Genomic DNA, 15,093 nt, shown 5'->3' on the forward strand with positions numbered 1-15,093 from the left:
CTTCCATTTAGGCCCTTTTAGGTTTAAATTTACTCGCATTTTCCACATCGCTACACTTTATGGCTTCGTCACCCTCCTGATGTTGGCCAACACAGTTCAATTCGGACCAGGTGGACATTCTGGGTCGAGGTGTGTCAACATAAGTGTAAACGAAAAGTCCATACTTAAACATATTATACTAAATAAGTGTACCGAAATGTCCGTACCTAAATATTATGCTAAACTAGGGTACCGAAATTTCCGTACCTAAACATATTATAAAAAAAGGAAGACATTGAATGCATATACTAACATTAATTAGAGTCTAGAGACTAAAATCAAATTTTAATCTTGTATAAGACATTTTTCTAAACTTCATCAAATTTTAGTGTTGTTCGTACACCATGACATGAGTTCAAACCCCATCAGCCCTCTAATATAACAAATCTATCATTTGACAAAAAAAAAAAACTAATTTACTAGATAATTAATTAATTAACAAATGATGGAGTTACGAAAGGAGCGGAGGATCAGACTCCCCTCCTTCCGGAGTCGGACTTCGTCAAAGACCTAAGCCTCACTAACAATTTCATCTTCATCCTCTGGCTGCTCTGATCCCCTTCAGCTTCAGCCCCGGCAGCCGCCTTCTTCTTCCTCCCCATCCCCCTCGGTGACGACGTCACCCAATTTTCCGGTGACCCACCACCCACTCCCACCAGCACGCTCTCCGGTGACGATGACCTCATCCTCACCGTCTGATCATCGCACGATGAGTAAAGCTCAGCTAGTTGATCTCGGCTTCCCCCACCAACACCCAAGTTGATTCTGGCCTGCATCGCCAACACCACCTCCTTCATTGCCACGTCAGCATTCCCTCTGTTCCTTAACAGAATCTCTCCTACCTGGGCCGGCGTGAGTACCCCGCCCGACCTCACGCACCCGTCCGCTGCTTCGAAGAGAGGGTGGGCATCGAGCCCCAAGTAGTTCTTTGCCAGCTGCCGGAAGGCGAGGGGACCGCAGGTGCCGAGGCTGACGTGGACGTCCATGCGTCCGCAGCGCAGCAGCGCCGGGTCCACATTGTCCCTGTGGTTGGTGGTGAACACTATGATGCGTTCATCTCCACAACAAGACCAGAGGCCGTCCGTGAAGTTGAGCAACCCCGACAGCGTCACTCTCCCTCCGCCGTTTTGCTCGTCGTTGTCCTGCTTCTGCTGAGCCTGCATCCTCGATGATCTCAGTCTAGCCTTGGAAGTTGAATTGGAGATCATTTTCTGCTGCCTGTCAGCCGTCAGATCGAGGGAGCAGTCTATGTCTTCTATGACTACGATGGAGCGGTTGGTGGTCTGTATGAGCAGAGCTCGCAGCTCCGAGTTGTCAGAAACCTTGGTGAGCTCGAGGTCGTAGACGTCGTAGCACAGGTAGTTGGCCATGGCAGCGATCAAGCTCGACTTGCCTGAACCGGGAGGGCCGTACAGAAGGTAACCCCGCTTCCACGCGCGTCCCACCCTGTGGTAAAACTCTTTGCCCTCGGCAAACGCCGTGAGGTCTCCGGTAAGCTGGTTCTTGAGTTGGGGTTCAAAAGCGAGGGTTTCGAAGGTGGAGGGGTGACGGAAGGGGACGGAGACCCAGCCGGAGTCGTAGGAGGCGTGGCCGTTGTTGGTGAAGAGCCGCCTCTCACGAGAGACGCGCTCGAATTCCTCGGCACGTGCGGTGAGATGGTGGAGGTAAGGCTGGAGGAGGGCGTGGCGGTGGCGCTTGGGGAGCTTGAGGACGAAGGAGCGCTTCTCTTCAAGGGAGTCTTGGACTGTGTCGACGTGGTGGGTCCAGGAGAGGGTGAGGCCGCGGAAGGAGTCGTGGACGGAGTGGTTGGGGGCGACGGTGAAGGAGATGCGGTTGGAAGAGTTGGAGCGGGAGAGGGTGAGGCGGGAATTGAATGAGGAGGAGGAGGAGGTGGCAGAACTGGCAGAGGCGTTGGCGTTGACGAGGGAGTTGAGGTAGAGGTTGACGTGGCGGTAGAGGTGATTGAGGTGGACGCCGCAGTAGCCGTTGAACTCGGGGACGTCGAAGTAGGAGTAGGGGGTGAGCATGTCTTGGAGGGACTCGTATAGGGAGTGGAGGAGGGAGAGCAGCTGGGAAGGCAGCACATTCTGGAGGACTGTCAGCAGCCCCAGCAACGACCACAGCTGTGACAACATCTCCATGTATAAATCTCTAATCGTTTCTCTGGCTACCGATCTTTTGTCTTGCCTGCAGACTTGCAGACTTGCAGTTGCCGCGGCGATATATAGTACGCAGTGATCACTGATCGATTGCGATTTTGTCTGTGTCCACAAGTAGTAGTGGTAATTAAGGAGCTGGTTTGGTATTGCTGTATTTTGAAAAAAAAATTGTTTTTGTTGTGATGTGAGAATAAGGAGGGTGTATTCAATTGAGAATTTGAGAGATTTTAATGAATTTATAAATCCATGGATTTTTATGGAGTTTAATTGATTTGTAGAGATTCCATGTAAAATTTTGATTCAATTCCCTCGAAATCTCTTGGGGAGAGGTGAGATTTGTGGATGCTCAAAATACACTACGAAATCTCTCCAATTCCCTCTAATTCCTCAACTTTCTCAAATTCTTTAAAATCAAATTCTAATTGAATACACCTGTAATGTGATAAACTTCATTAAAATTCTAATTGAATACACCCGGATTTCTAAGGATTTTCATATACTATCTTAAAATCCTGATTAAATACACATTAAATTTCAGAGAATCACTTCAATTCCTGATTGAATACCCCTAGATTCATTAAAAGAATTAAAATCTCTCAAAATCCCAATTGAATACACCCCCTAAGTTCATTTTTGCTGCTTCATGTTTTCAGTTTTTTTTCACAAAAAACTGTGAAAATAAACTGTTTTTAAATGTTTACTAAACATTTTTTTAAGCTCAGTTTTTTTTATACCCATTTTTTATAAAATCATAGTAAGTAGGTGCCATAGAGATGGTCTACTTAATGTGATGTGAGGACTTTACCTTCATGCATGGAAATGCATTATTTATTTTTATATGTACTATGGGAGAAGAAAACAAATTATTAAGCAGGGGCCGGGGCCAGAGTTGCATGCATTCTAATGTGCAAGGATAATGCTACGGAAATCATTAAATTTTATAAATAATAAGATGTGGTTGTTGATGATTGTATTATTAAATTTTGATTAATGTGTTTATTTTTTTATTGGTTACATATCACAAAATTTGTAAATTTAGTTTAAAAAAATAGTCTACTTAGTATTAGTTAATGTGTAAATAAAGGGCGATATTGTGGGGAAATATATCTGTGACTGGTCACTGGGGCATCTTTAAATCTCGTTCACTATATTAATATGGAGTTCAGATCTGCTGTTAGAGGTGGCTGAAAAAGCCTCAGCAAAGCAAAAGAATATGGCTAATAAAGATGATGCATTAAAGCAGAAAGCTGACTCTTCTTCTTTTGCTTTTTGATATTCTCCATCCCCATTCCCTAGAGGCTTTCATATTCTGTTTCACTCTCTCGTGTACAAGGTGAGTACATGAACAATAAAACCAATTCACGACACAAGTCCAACTCTTAATGAAGAGGAAAGTTGAGGTTTTGTCACAATTTGATAAATTTTTAGGTTTATTATGATTAATCAACATCATCGATATTATTTCAACCACTTATTGTATTGAATTTTACAAAAGTTTCAGTGGTATTAGTAGTGAAATTCTTACGTCTAAGTTGTATATTATTTCGCTATATTTTCATTTGTAATAATCCATTCTCCAACGTACAATTATATAATGTTATTAATAGTAATTCAACTCTTTATACATATTTAGTTAAGTTCAAGTATTGAACATTTTTTTGCAGTTCACACACATGTCATGTCATATTGAAGCCAAAACCTTAGCCAAATCTTATAAGAATAATTACATAAGCTAATCAGTCGGAACTGGGAAACAGATTCCGGATTTTGAACTTTTGGAATAAGCACAATGTGAGTTGCGTTGAGTCGACGAGGATTAGCCTCCCCAAATTCCAGCATCCGAACCAGAGCATTAACCTCCTCCCTAATACTCTCCCAAAAAGAATGATAGAACACACCTTGGAAGCCATCAGGTCCCGGAGCCTTGAGACCGCCCATTTGCAGCGTTGCTTCTTTAATTTCCACATCCGAGATTGAAGACATCAAGGACTCATTCATGTTGTCAGTAACTGACTGAGTTACACACTCCAATATTGGTCCCCACTCCCTTCTCCCTGCAGAGGTGAAGAGATTTAGAAAATAGTCATCTATTAGCTTCCTCACTCAACTCGGATGCTCCTCCTAACTACCATCCTCCTTTTTAAGTTTCATCACATGATTTCTCCTCCGTCGTTGCATGGTGGATTGATGGAAGAACTTGGTGTTAGCATCTCCTTCACGAAGCCATTTAACCTTGGACATTTGTTGCCAAGAGCTTTCCTCCTATGCCGATAACCTATCAATCAATTTTGTCTTCTCATGAATCTCATCAATATGTGCTCCCCAATCTTTTTGAAGCTCCCCAAGCTTGGACATAAGCTCCGTAATTTTTTGTTCCCTCATTTTGAATTTCCTTCTACTTCAAGTAATGAGCTGAGATCGACAATCATTGATCCGTTTTTGCCATCGATCCAACGCATCACAACCGCAAGGACGGTCCCAGCAACTTTTCACCAACCTTTTGCATTCCTCCTCCTTCGCCCAAAAAGCTTTGAAGTGGAATAACTTTCGACTAGCAGTTCATCGAGGATCACACTAGATGATAATAGGGCAATGGCCCAAACCCAAAACAGTATTGTGTGTGACCATAGTATGCGGCCAAGAAACTTGCCATAACTGATTGATAAGCCCCCTATCTAACCTTTCATCCACCAGCTCTCAACTTCTAGTACATCTCTAAGTGAAGGAGGGTCCATTGAAGTCGAGATCAACCAACTCCACCGTGTTCATAAAATCTTCCAGATATTGGAGCCTATTAAACAAAACAACTGTTCCACTAGATTTCTCGTAATCCTAAATAAACTCATTGAAATCGCCGCCACACAGCCAAGGAATACTAGAGGGGTTGAAATGAGTATTCATCCAATCCCAAAGCAGTGCTTTCTCCCCCCCCCGATAAGCAGTGTCGTAGACCCCTGTCACTCTTACCCATCGAGACTCCCCTACCGTTCACACCCAAGCATCAATAACATGTTTTGAAGAAAAACTAATGTCAACTTCCAATTGGTTATCCCACCATAGGCTCAATCCACCAGACTTACCAATTGGGGAAATATTGAAACCGTCCTTGAACCCCATTCATCTTCTCACACCATCAATTCTATGATCCTTCATCTTAGTTTCCGATAGAAAAATCATAGAGGGCCTATATTTCTGAATAAGCCCATGAAAGGCTTAAACTACCATGTCCGATCGAAGACCACAGTAGTTCCAAAAGATTTAAATCATGGTGAATTTCTGTGGAAGGCCGGCCGCCACCACCTTGGGAAGACTTTCCCTCTTTTCAGGCCAACCATGCATCCCTCTCATGCTCAGAGACCTCCTCCATGAACTCCCACATATCCTAATACTCAACTGGGATGTCCTGTAATTCCTCCTCCACATAAATAGTTCGCTCCATCATCAAGCATCTTTCTCACAACAAATTCAAGATAATGTAGGGATTACTCACGAACTATTCCATTTCCTTTAACTAAGGAAAACAAGATGTAAGTTTGAGCTTGGCATTAAGCTGGATATACATAAAGCATATGATCAGATGAAGTGGGATTTCCTTGATGTTGTTATGGAGAAGATGGGTTTAATTCTAGTTGGCGGAAACTTATCATGGGTTGTGTGAGCTTGGTTAACTTTGCGGTAATTCTTAATGGGAAACTGGGCAACAAGTTTGCTCATTCAAAAGGTTTATGACAAGGGGATCCTTTATCTCCTTATTTGTTCCTATTGGTCAGTGATGTTCTTTCTAGGATGCTTTAATCGACGGTGGAGTGAAAGCATTTGGAAGGGGTGAAGATGAAGCCGCATGGTCCGGTAATATCCCATATTTTCTTTGCTGATGACACATTTATATTTTTGAAGGCCACTAGAATGAACTGTTGCAATCTGGTCAAAATCATTGAAGACTATTGTGTGGCTTTGGGCCAAGTAGTAAATCTACAAAAATCGTGCGTTTTCTTTGGTGCCAATATGCCGATGGTAGTGTCGATGGAGCTGGGACAAGTTCTTAATATGCTTGTGGTTTTCGCTCCGGGAACATACCTTGGTGTTCCTACTATATGGGGAAGATCAAAGTGGCAAGGTCTTGCTTATGTTAAAGGTAGGATTTTGCGGAAACTACAAGGGTGGAAGCAAAACATTCTCTCTCAAGAGGGCAAAGAGGTATTAATTAAAGCGGTTGCTCAAGTGATTCTAGCATACCTTATGAATTTATTTAAGTTCCCGGCGGCGGTGTGCAATGAGTTGGACTCTCTGATCTCTGAGTTTTGGTGGGAAACAGTTGGTGATGAGCGAAAAATTCATTGGGTGTCTAAAAACACTTTGGGTCTCTCGAAGCAAGATAGGGGTATGGGGTTCAGGAACTTTAATGATTTTAATGATGCCTTACTTGCTAAGCAGTGTTAGAGGCTGATTCTAACCCAAACTCTCTATGGGTATTGGTCCTCAAAGCTAGATATTTTCCGCATTGTTCTTTCTTTGATGCTCAACAGGGGAGTAGGGCCTCTTGGCTTGGACCAGTTTTTTTGGTAGGTAGGGATCTGTTGATGAATAGGTCGCACCGGAAAATCATAGATGGGTGTAATGTTCGTTTGTGGATGGATATGTGGCTTCCCTCCCTTCCGTTGGGTCATCCAATGGCTAGTAGGGAGGTGTCGGTGATTAGAGATACTAAGGTGATGCCCCTTATCAGTCCTACTTTCTGTTCCTGGGACATAAGTTTCCTTCAACCGTTCTTGTCAGTGGAGGAGAAGGATGTTATATTGGTTACACACATTGGGGATCCTAGGAGGAATGATCGACTTGTTTGGCCGTCCACCAAGAATGGGTTGTATGTGGTCAAGTCTGGGTATCACTGGGCAAGGTCTTTGCAGGGTTCCCTGGTGGATCAACGACCCCAATCTCCCCGCTCTCTATTGAGATAGATTTGGAAAATTATTTGGAAGTTGAAAACCCCACCAAAACTTCGTAACTTTATGTGGCGAATTGCTCATCGTGTCCTGGCTACGATGGAGAATCTTTTTATATGAAAATCAGCCCCATCACCGAAGTGTCTGATATGTAATAGTCAAGAGGAATCTATTGAACATCTCCTCTTATTATGCCCTTGGGTGGAGACTATCTGGTTTGGTGGAATTCTCAATTACAAAGTTGATAGACTTGGGATTACTTCATGGGTGGATTGGTTTCATTCCATTGCTACTTGGCTTCATCCCGTTTCCTGAAAGTTAATGTTGATGCTTGCTGGATGGTATCATTATGGAATGGTTTTGTGGGGATTGTGATTAGGGGTATGATGGGTATGTTTGTGGCTGCCGCAAGGTATGTGGTCCAGGCTCCAAATGCAGCCACGACCGAAGCTTTAGCTATTTTGCGAGGATGTGAATTGGCTACTGCTTTGGGACACCGTTAGGTAATCATTGAATCTGATTCGAAGGATTCGATTTCATCCTTATCAACTTCGTTGGAAAATGGTAGATGGGAGACCTTTCCTACCTTAGCGACAATTAAACGGATAGGGGAGTCTTTTCAGGGCTGTCGCTGGTCTTAGGTTCCAAGATCAGCCAATATGGTGGTGGATACTTTGGCGTCGCGAAGCAACACAGAGATGTTCAATATCACTTGGGTTAACAAACTTCCATCTTCGTTGGTTCATGTACTTAATAACGATGGTTTACCTTGTCCCCCTTGATCTATTGTGGCAGTCGAAGGGGGAACGCTTGAACTTGGATCTAGTATCTTTCTCCCTATCCCCTTCGTTGCTTTGTTTTTTGTTGCCTTGTTGCTTGTTGGTCTCGGTGTAGGCTTTCTTTGTAGCTCTCTGACATCTTTGCCCTGGTAATATATTTCCAGTTTCCAAAAAAAAAAAAAAAAAAAAAAAAAAAACCAAGTCTAGCTGCTGGACACATTAGGCATGTTGATTTCTCACTCCAAGAGTAAATGTTGTATAGTTCCCCATTAATTCATTTAAAAAAAATTGTAATTAAATTAACGGTAATGCTAAGAAGACTAAATGTATAGACTAAATTTTGTAAATTAAATGACATAGAAATTGATGGTTAGATTATTAGTTAAGTGTTGATTAACATTCTTATTTATTATTAGTGACACATAATTTAGTTTGCAAATTTGGTTTACACATTTAATCTCCCAAACATTACCCTTAAATTAATAAGTTCTCTCTCTCTTCTTCACCCCGCTGCTCATTAACCCAGAAAATCTGAAAGTTTTCATAAATTTTCTCTCTAAAATCATGAAATTGGTATTCAGCTCTTAATTGATATAATAAAAAAATTTGATAAATCAAATAAGAAAGGAAAACAAAGAGCTTAATTTTTTAGATCATGGTGATTTATGACTTGTTTGAATGTATTTTTAAAATGACTGAAATCGTTTTTAGAGAAAATATTTTTTGGTTCCAAAAGCACTTAAAGTGTTTTATGCAAGAAACACAGTTATGTGCTTCTTCCAGGAAGCACTTTAAGTGCTTTTTCAGAATTTACTTTCATTTTTACTAATGATTGGTTTTAAAAATATTTTCACCAAAAGCGTTTTCAGTCACTTTAAAAGCACGTCCAAACGAGCTCTTAGTTCTAGATCCAGAAGAAGAAAACTGATGTGACAGATTCTCATGGTGGTGGCGGCGATAGGGTTGCTGGTCGAGCCTTCAAGACAAGAAGTAAATTTTTGGAGGTGGTCATTTGGTGCAAGCGGTGGTGACAATCAGAGGGGTTGGGAGATTGCAACTACAGCCAACAAGGTGGGTTATTTTTTGTGGTAGCAATTGCGGTAGTAACCACTTGGTCGCTTGGCGTTCCAATGATACTAATTGTACCACGTGAATTTAGTTTTTTAATAAAATATACAAGATGTGGAACATATCAATTTTGTTGTTCACATTTGCTATAACATGTAGATTGGCACACCACTTGATGACTTTTGTTGACCACATTTGTTATCGTCCATCCTTATGATAACATGTAAAATGATGAAGCACTAAGTGGGATTCCCTATGCTCGGTGAGTATTTTTTTTGTGGTAGCTAAAAGCATATACACTATACAAGGGCAGATGATAATGTTTTTTTTTTTTATCTTGGCCGCTAGGCACTAGCAAATTCTCCTCTTTAGAGGGCTCCTACTTTTATACAAAGTATATTTTCTCTTCTTTTTTAGAAAAATTAATTTTGCAGATTCTTTTATGAAAAAAGTGAGTCCATGAGCACCTTGGTAGGAATTTTGATCTACCGGTTCTTCGCTGCGAGTATGCATTTTGGTTTCCCTTTTTTTTCAAATGCTTAGCTGTCAGCCTATCGATCATGGTTGAAATTTAGATAAAAGCAAAAGAAAAAGGAAAAGCGAAAAGAGAAAAAAGGAATTAAAGGCATAAACAGCCGCGCACAAGGAGGAGGAGGAGGAGGAGGAGAATCAAGCTCCACCAGAACGTCAAAGCCAACATCACGATTTTCGTTTAAACTCCACCAAAAATTTGCACCTGAGATTTACACCTAGTGACAAAATTACTCATGCAATGACATTTGTTGGTTTTATTACCATGCATGTGGACTATGTGCAAAACACATGGTATAATTAGAAAAATAGTTTTTGCACTCTTTTTCCTCTCCTACATTATTGATTGCATGCTCAAATTACTAATTGGCTCCCCTTGGGAGGTTTAAATGCAAGCGGTAAAAATATTACACTAAATTTATTTAAAGGACGGACAATGAAATTCGAACTTAAGTGTAGATAATGAAACACACTGATTTAGCTAACTTGACAAGTCCTAAGTATGTTGTCGTATGGGAAGTTATGGTACACATAAAAAAGATTGTTTAAAATGGGGCCACGAGTAGCAAGGGCTGCGTGGAATTTTTGAATTCCAGAATTGTTTGCGAATCCCCATCCTGAAACACACCATATGCAGAGGAACTTCCTGAACCAAAAGCACCAGGAAGCGATATCTTTTGGAGGCTGCGTAGGAGAAGGTTTGACAGCAAGCAATTGTTTGAAGAATGGGGCGTTTTTGCCTCCTTATACCTTATTTAAAGCTACGATCATAATCCTTATCCATCTGTATGAAACAATAGCCATATTAGCAGTCGTTAAACAAAAACTACTCAAGAAGAAAATCCAGCTTAAAACTTACAAATTTGGAAAGCTCTGTAGCTTTATCATCATCAAAACCTAGGGACGCCAAGATCTTGTGACCTGCTGACTCTTTTTCAGACCAAATCCCAAGAAGCAGATGAGTTACTGTTATTTCCCCATTTTCTCCTGCATCAGAGAAGACAATCTCAATAACAAGTGAGTATAAAAATGCCCTAGCCAACCAAACAATTATGCATGGAGAGCATACATGTCTACACGGGAAAGGTGGAAACTGATGACAATCCTAGATTTCAAAGAACCACAAAATCACCATCACTAGATTTTCTGAACCTAAATTTACCAACCTGATTTTAGTTTCTGATCAAAAGCCCAGTCAAGGGCCCTCTGAGCTGGTTCAGTTAATGGAGGATGCTCAGGGCTGAAATAGTACATGTCTGATTTTCCAAGTAAATTTACAGTTTCATCTCGAACCTTGAAGAGCGTAATTCCATTAGCTCTAAGAAACTTTGCAGCTAGGCTCGTTCCTGAAGTCAAAAGTAATATATCTGATTAACATGAACACAAACAAAAAATAAAGAACACTAAACAAATGATGACAAAGAGGCGAGGGCACATGGAAGCCACTGAAGGAGCTGCTAGGTGAGTCTTTAGCATGGTAAGATTCTTGAAATAAACAACTTATGATCCAGTGAACCAAAGCTCATCCAGATAAAGGTTAATGTTAAAGATCAAGTAGAAATAAGACTGAGAACAGTATCAAAAGTCAATCTCTTTGTTTATGATTTGAAAATGAGCAAGCTTTCCTCTCTTGGTTTCTGTAAAGATAACAAGAACCATAATAAAGACTTCAAACATACCACTTTTCAAAAAGGGAAATGATAAACACACACCCTTTTATCCCTTCCTACACAACCCTATTTAATCATGTTCGTTGTTTCAGTTTAACTGATTCAATATCATGGTTAGAAACAAAGAGGGGTTTGCGGGAGGCTAAAAAGGGTGTGGGAAAATCAACTCCCTAGACAGAAAATACAAATATTGTTTCCTCTGTGGTTTTTCCATAAACCCAAGATGCAGCATCATCAAATCATAAAATCATCAGTGACAAGTTCAAAGCCATTCATACTTCTCGAAATGCTAAAGTGCAGGCACACTTTCTCTTAGCAAACATATTAGTTACACGGAACCGTTTTGTTATCTACAAAAGGAGCCACTTTTATGAAGGCAGGGCAATTACCAGCGTTTTAACATTTCATAACAAAAAATCAATAAAAAATAAAAAAACATGGAAGCACAAATAAGGACGAGAATGAGCTCGAAAGAAGCTGACTAACCCTCAACCAAAATCCCCATGAGAAGTGCTTCGGTCCCTGTATTGGGATATTTAAGCTTCCTTGCTTCCAATTCAGCCATAGCAAACGACTTTATCGCTCTGGCGGACCATCTAAACACCAAAATTCAATAAATAACTCACTACTCACATTCACATGGAAACATACAGGCACGCACAAGAAAGAAGAAACACAAGAAATGCAATTAAATGAAACTAATATACTCACTTGGAGTTTTTCCCAGTAGAAATCCTGTCGGGCTTCCTGCAAAACAAAACAATCAGCACAGTACCACTAAGATGGGCTGGGCTTTAATCTAGGTACAATTACAAAACCACCACTTGGGAGATGAAGACTTACGCTGTTGGGAGGCTGAAGAGGATGGTGGCGACGGCCGTCCGAGGCTTGGAAGCCATGTGCTTTAGATTCGGAATTCGAATGGAAAGCCTTGAGCCGAGAAAAGTGGTAGATAGGTTGTAGGGGGGAAGATGGCGGGGAAGGGAGGGAGAAGAGTAGGCGCTAGGGTTTCTGTGGGGTTGAGAGGTAGAAGAGGGTGATATTGAGAGAGCTGAGAGTGCAAAGGAGGTGGATGCCATATTCTTCTGCAGCTGCTGCTGCTGCTGCTGTTTCTGTACCCCAATTCCAATTACAATTCCAATTCTCAGAAACCCTAGCCTAGCCCTAGCGAAGCCTGGGAGTGAGAGCGGAGAGAGTGGAGGGTGGAGTCCTTGTCTTGCTTCGGACGTCTGTGCTCGAGCTTCGAATTAAACTCAAGAGATTGGCTACATCGATCTTTGCGGCTCAAAACAATTCCATGACCACGTGTTTGCAGTCTCTATACAACGACATGTCGTGTTTAGTTTTTAGTTTTTAATTTTTGATTTTTTACTACATTGATTTTGTTGGATTTGGTCCATTTTAATCTTTAAAGGGTGTCTCAGAAAATAAAGAAAATAGTTAAGAACATGGTGCAACACAATAAGGTTGGAATAAGAGTTAAAGAAGGTAGACTGTTTAATGATTGTTAACATTCCTTTATATTGTATCATCAATTGTTGTGCAAGTTAGTCTTTATCATAGGAGATATGTGAAGGCTTATTCTTTCTTCGTTGATGCAATATCATTTTTTTTTTGTCTTCTTTTTATGGTTGTTTATGTTGGAGAAGGACAAAATATGAATGTATTATGACAATTTCATAATCACATTTTATTTTCTAGGTTATCTCTTAAGTTTCTTGTATTTGTAGATTTAGGTTGGTTTGTTTCATTAAGGGCATGTTTACTTAAAGTAAGTTTTAATGAGAAGTAAGTGATCAGATAGCCTAGGAATAGGAAAAGTAAGAAGTTGGTATGGGAAAACTCATGCCACTAAGGGCTGGTTTGGTATTGCTGTGCTTTGAAAAAAAGCTGCTGTGAGAATAAGCGGCTGTGCTGTGAGAATAAGCGGCTGTGAAATAAAGCCGGTAGAGTGTTTGGTAAACTTTTTTGTGAAAGTGCTTTTGGAAAAAAAAAGCAGGATGATAGTGTGTCTTTTCATTAAAGGAGCACTGTAGCTCCGTGTGCTTTGAAAAAACTGGCTTTTTTTCAAAGCAGCAAATAGCAGCTTCAGCTTTTCCTTTGATTTTCAGCTTATTCTCACAGCAGCTTCCAAAATAAGCCCTTTTTTTTCAGTTTACCAAACACAAAAATGACCCTCAGCTTTTTTTCACAGTGGCTTTTTTTAAAATCACCTCAATCCCAAACGGGGCCTAAATTGTTTACTAACAACATAGACTAAGAATATGAATGAAGTGAATTTATATCATTATTGTGTTCTAATTACAACTAATCAAGTTCTACTCTCTCTATGAGCTCTTTAGTAGATAATGAAATTTCAGAAGGCCTTAGTCATCAAGAGTGGGATTTGAAGGTTGATTTTGAAGGAATTTATATTTGTTTGGGAGAGATCTGGAAGAAGATATATATGTGGACCAAGTTATATATATTTTGGGGATTGTTTTCTTCTTGTTTGATCTTTTGCTTTCTTATTCGATCGGATATGAAGCTCTTTGGTTATTTCACTTTCTCTATGAGCTCTTTGGGGCTTTAATTCTTGTAATGGATAATTTCAACTCGATTCCACATGAAGTCAATATTTGATATAAATCACTAGACACATTTAACGACTCTTAAACGACCCCCTCAGCCCTTCCCCCTTATTCTAGCCGGTTAGATGGTACATGTAAGGATCTTGAGTGCAAAAGTAAATGACCTATCTCAATTATATGTATTGCTTGCCAATAGTTTTAGTCTGAGTAATTTTCGACCCAAGGGCAATGGGACATGGGAAATTCCAAAGCTTGACAGAGCAAGCCCATAAAAGTGAACCATGAGAAATTTCACGAGAGGGGCAAAATCCTAAGATTCAGTCAGAGATTCACAACCAATAAAAAGACCAAGAGCCCTGAAAAGCACACTGAAAAAACTCCTCTAGAGATACTACAAAACACAACAAACTCAAGACCACCATCTGGCTCAAAGATTCTAAATTATGTCACCGGTCGAAAGTGAGAGAAGTATCGAGCGAACAAGATGGTTAGAATTGAGATAAATAAGAACTAGAGGAAGGAAGAACTCATCGAGGCAAAAAGGATGATGAGAGACGAACCAAAATCATTTGCTACTGATTCGGATGAAAACCATGCCACCTAAAGACTCGTTTGATAACCATTTCGTTCTTGTCATTTTGTGTTAGAGATAGCGGAGAAAGACATGAAAGACATAAGAGTAATAGAATTGTGGATGAAGGATGGTGAGAAACATGTAGAAACATAGTTTGGATGAAGAAATTTAATATTATTAAGGAATTGACGGAAATTGTCACAGCCCGTCTTGGAGATGTGTATTATTTTATTCTTGATGATGTGAAATGTCGGAAATACCCATGGACGTTAAATTGTGTGATGTGGTCTAAGTGTACGTATGGATCATTATTGTCAAATCCTAATTGTTTTGGACCAATTAGGATTAGGTATATTGTGTATTTTGGGTTGTTGACCAATTCTAGACCACACACACACATCCACATCACCTTTTCTCTCTCACTCCCATACTCTCCCTCTCGGTTCTCTCTCTCTCCCTTCTCGTACGGACAACTCCCAAACACCAGCTACCATTTACATATCGAGGAATTTAAAGTCACCATCGTCTTCCTGATAACTCCACGAGTCGAATGGTACTCTTAGTTCGAGGAGAAGTTCACAAGAACTCGAAGAACTAGAAGCTCCGGTGTGAGGTACAATACCTTGACTTTGATCGTGGTTGTTTTAACATGTTTTAATGGTTAAGAAATGTTCTAAACAACTTTATTTAAGTTTTTGAGAAGTTTTGAGGTGATTTGGACGTTGAAAACTCGAGAAACCATAACCTCGATCTTGAGTAT

At 40.4% G+C, this 15,093-nt stretch overlaps 2 protein-coding genes across 2 annotated transcripts; both read right to left on the reverse strand.

Moving 5' to 3' along the window:
- Positions 1–312: 312 nt before the first annotated feature.
- On the reverse strand, positions 313–2,613 carry LOC103418605 (AAA-ATPase At4g25835-like). Its single transcript, XM_008356712.4, has one exon. The coding sequence runs from the start codon at positions 2,178–2,180 to the stop codon at positions 510–512; it is 1,671 nt and encodes a 556-aa protein (XP_008354934.3). The 5' UTR covers positions 2,181–2,613; the 3' UTR covers positions 313–509.
- A 7,296-nt stretch (positions 2,614–9,909) lies between these two features.
- On the reverse strand, positions 9,910–12,475 carry LOC103418604 (ATP-dependent Clp protease ATP-binding subunit CLPT1, chloroplastic-like). Its single transcript, XM_008356711.4, has 6 exons — positions 12,033–12,475; positions 11,901–11,936; positions 11,676–11,785; positions 10,686–10,865; positions 10,379–10,506; positions 9,910–10,303 (listed from the first exon to the last, which is right to left on the reverse strand). The coding sequence occupies exons 1-6, from the start codon at positions 12,266–12,268 to the stop codon at positions 10,271–10,273; spliced, it is 723 nt and encodes a 240-aa protein (XP_008354933.3). The 5' UTR covers positions 12,269–12,475; the 3' UTR covers positions 9,910–10,270.
- Positions 12,476–15,093: the final 2,618 nt, after the last annotated feature.

The sequence above is a fragment of the Malus domestica genome, chromosome 02, assembly GCF_042453785.1.
Source record: "Malus domestica chromosome 02, GDT2T_hap1".
NCBI lineage: Eukaryota > Viridiplantae > Streptophyta > Magnoliopsida > Rosales > Rosaceae > Malus > Malus domestica.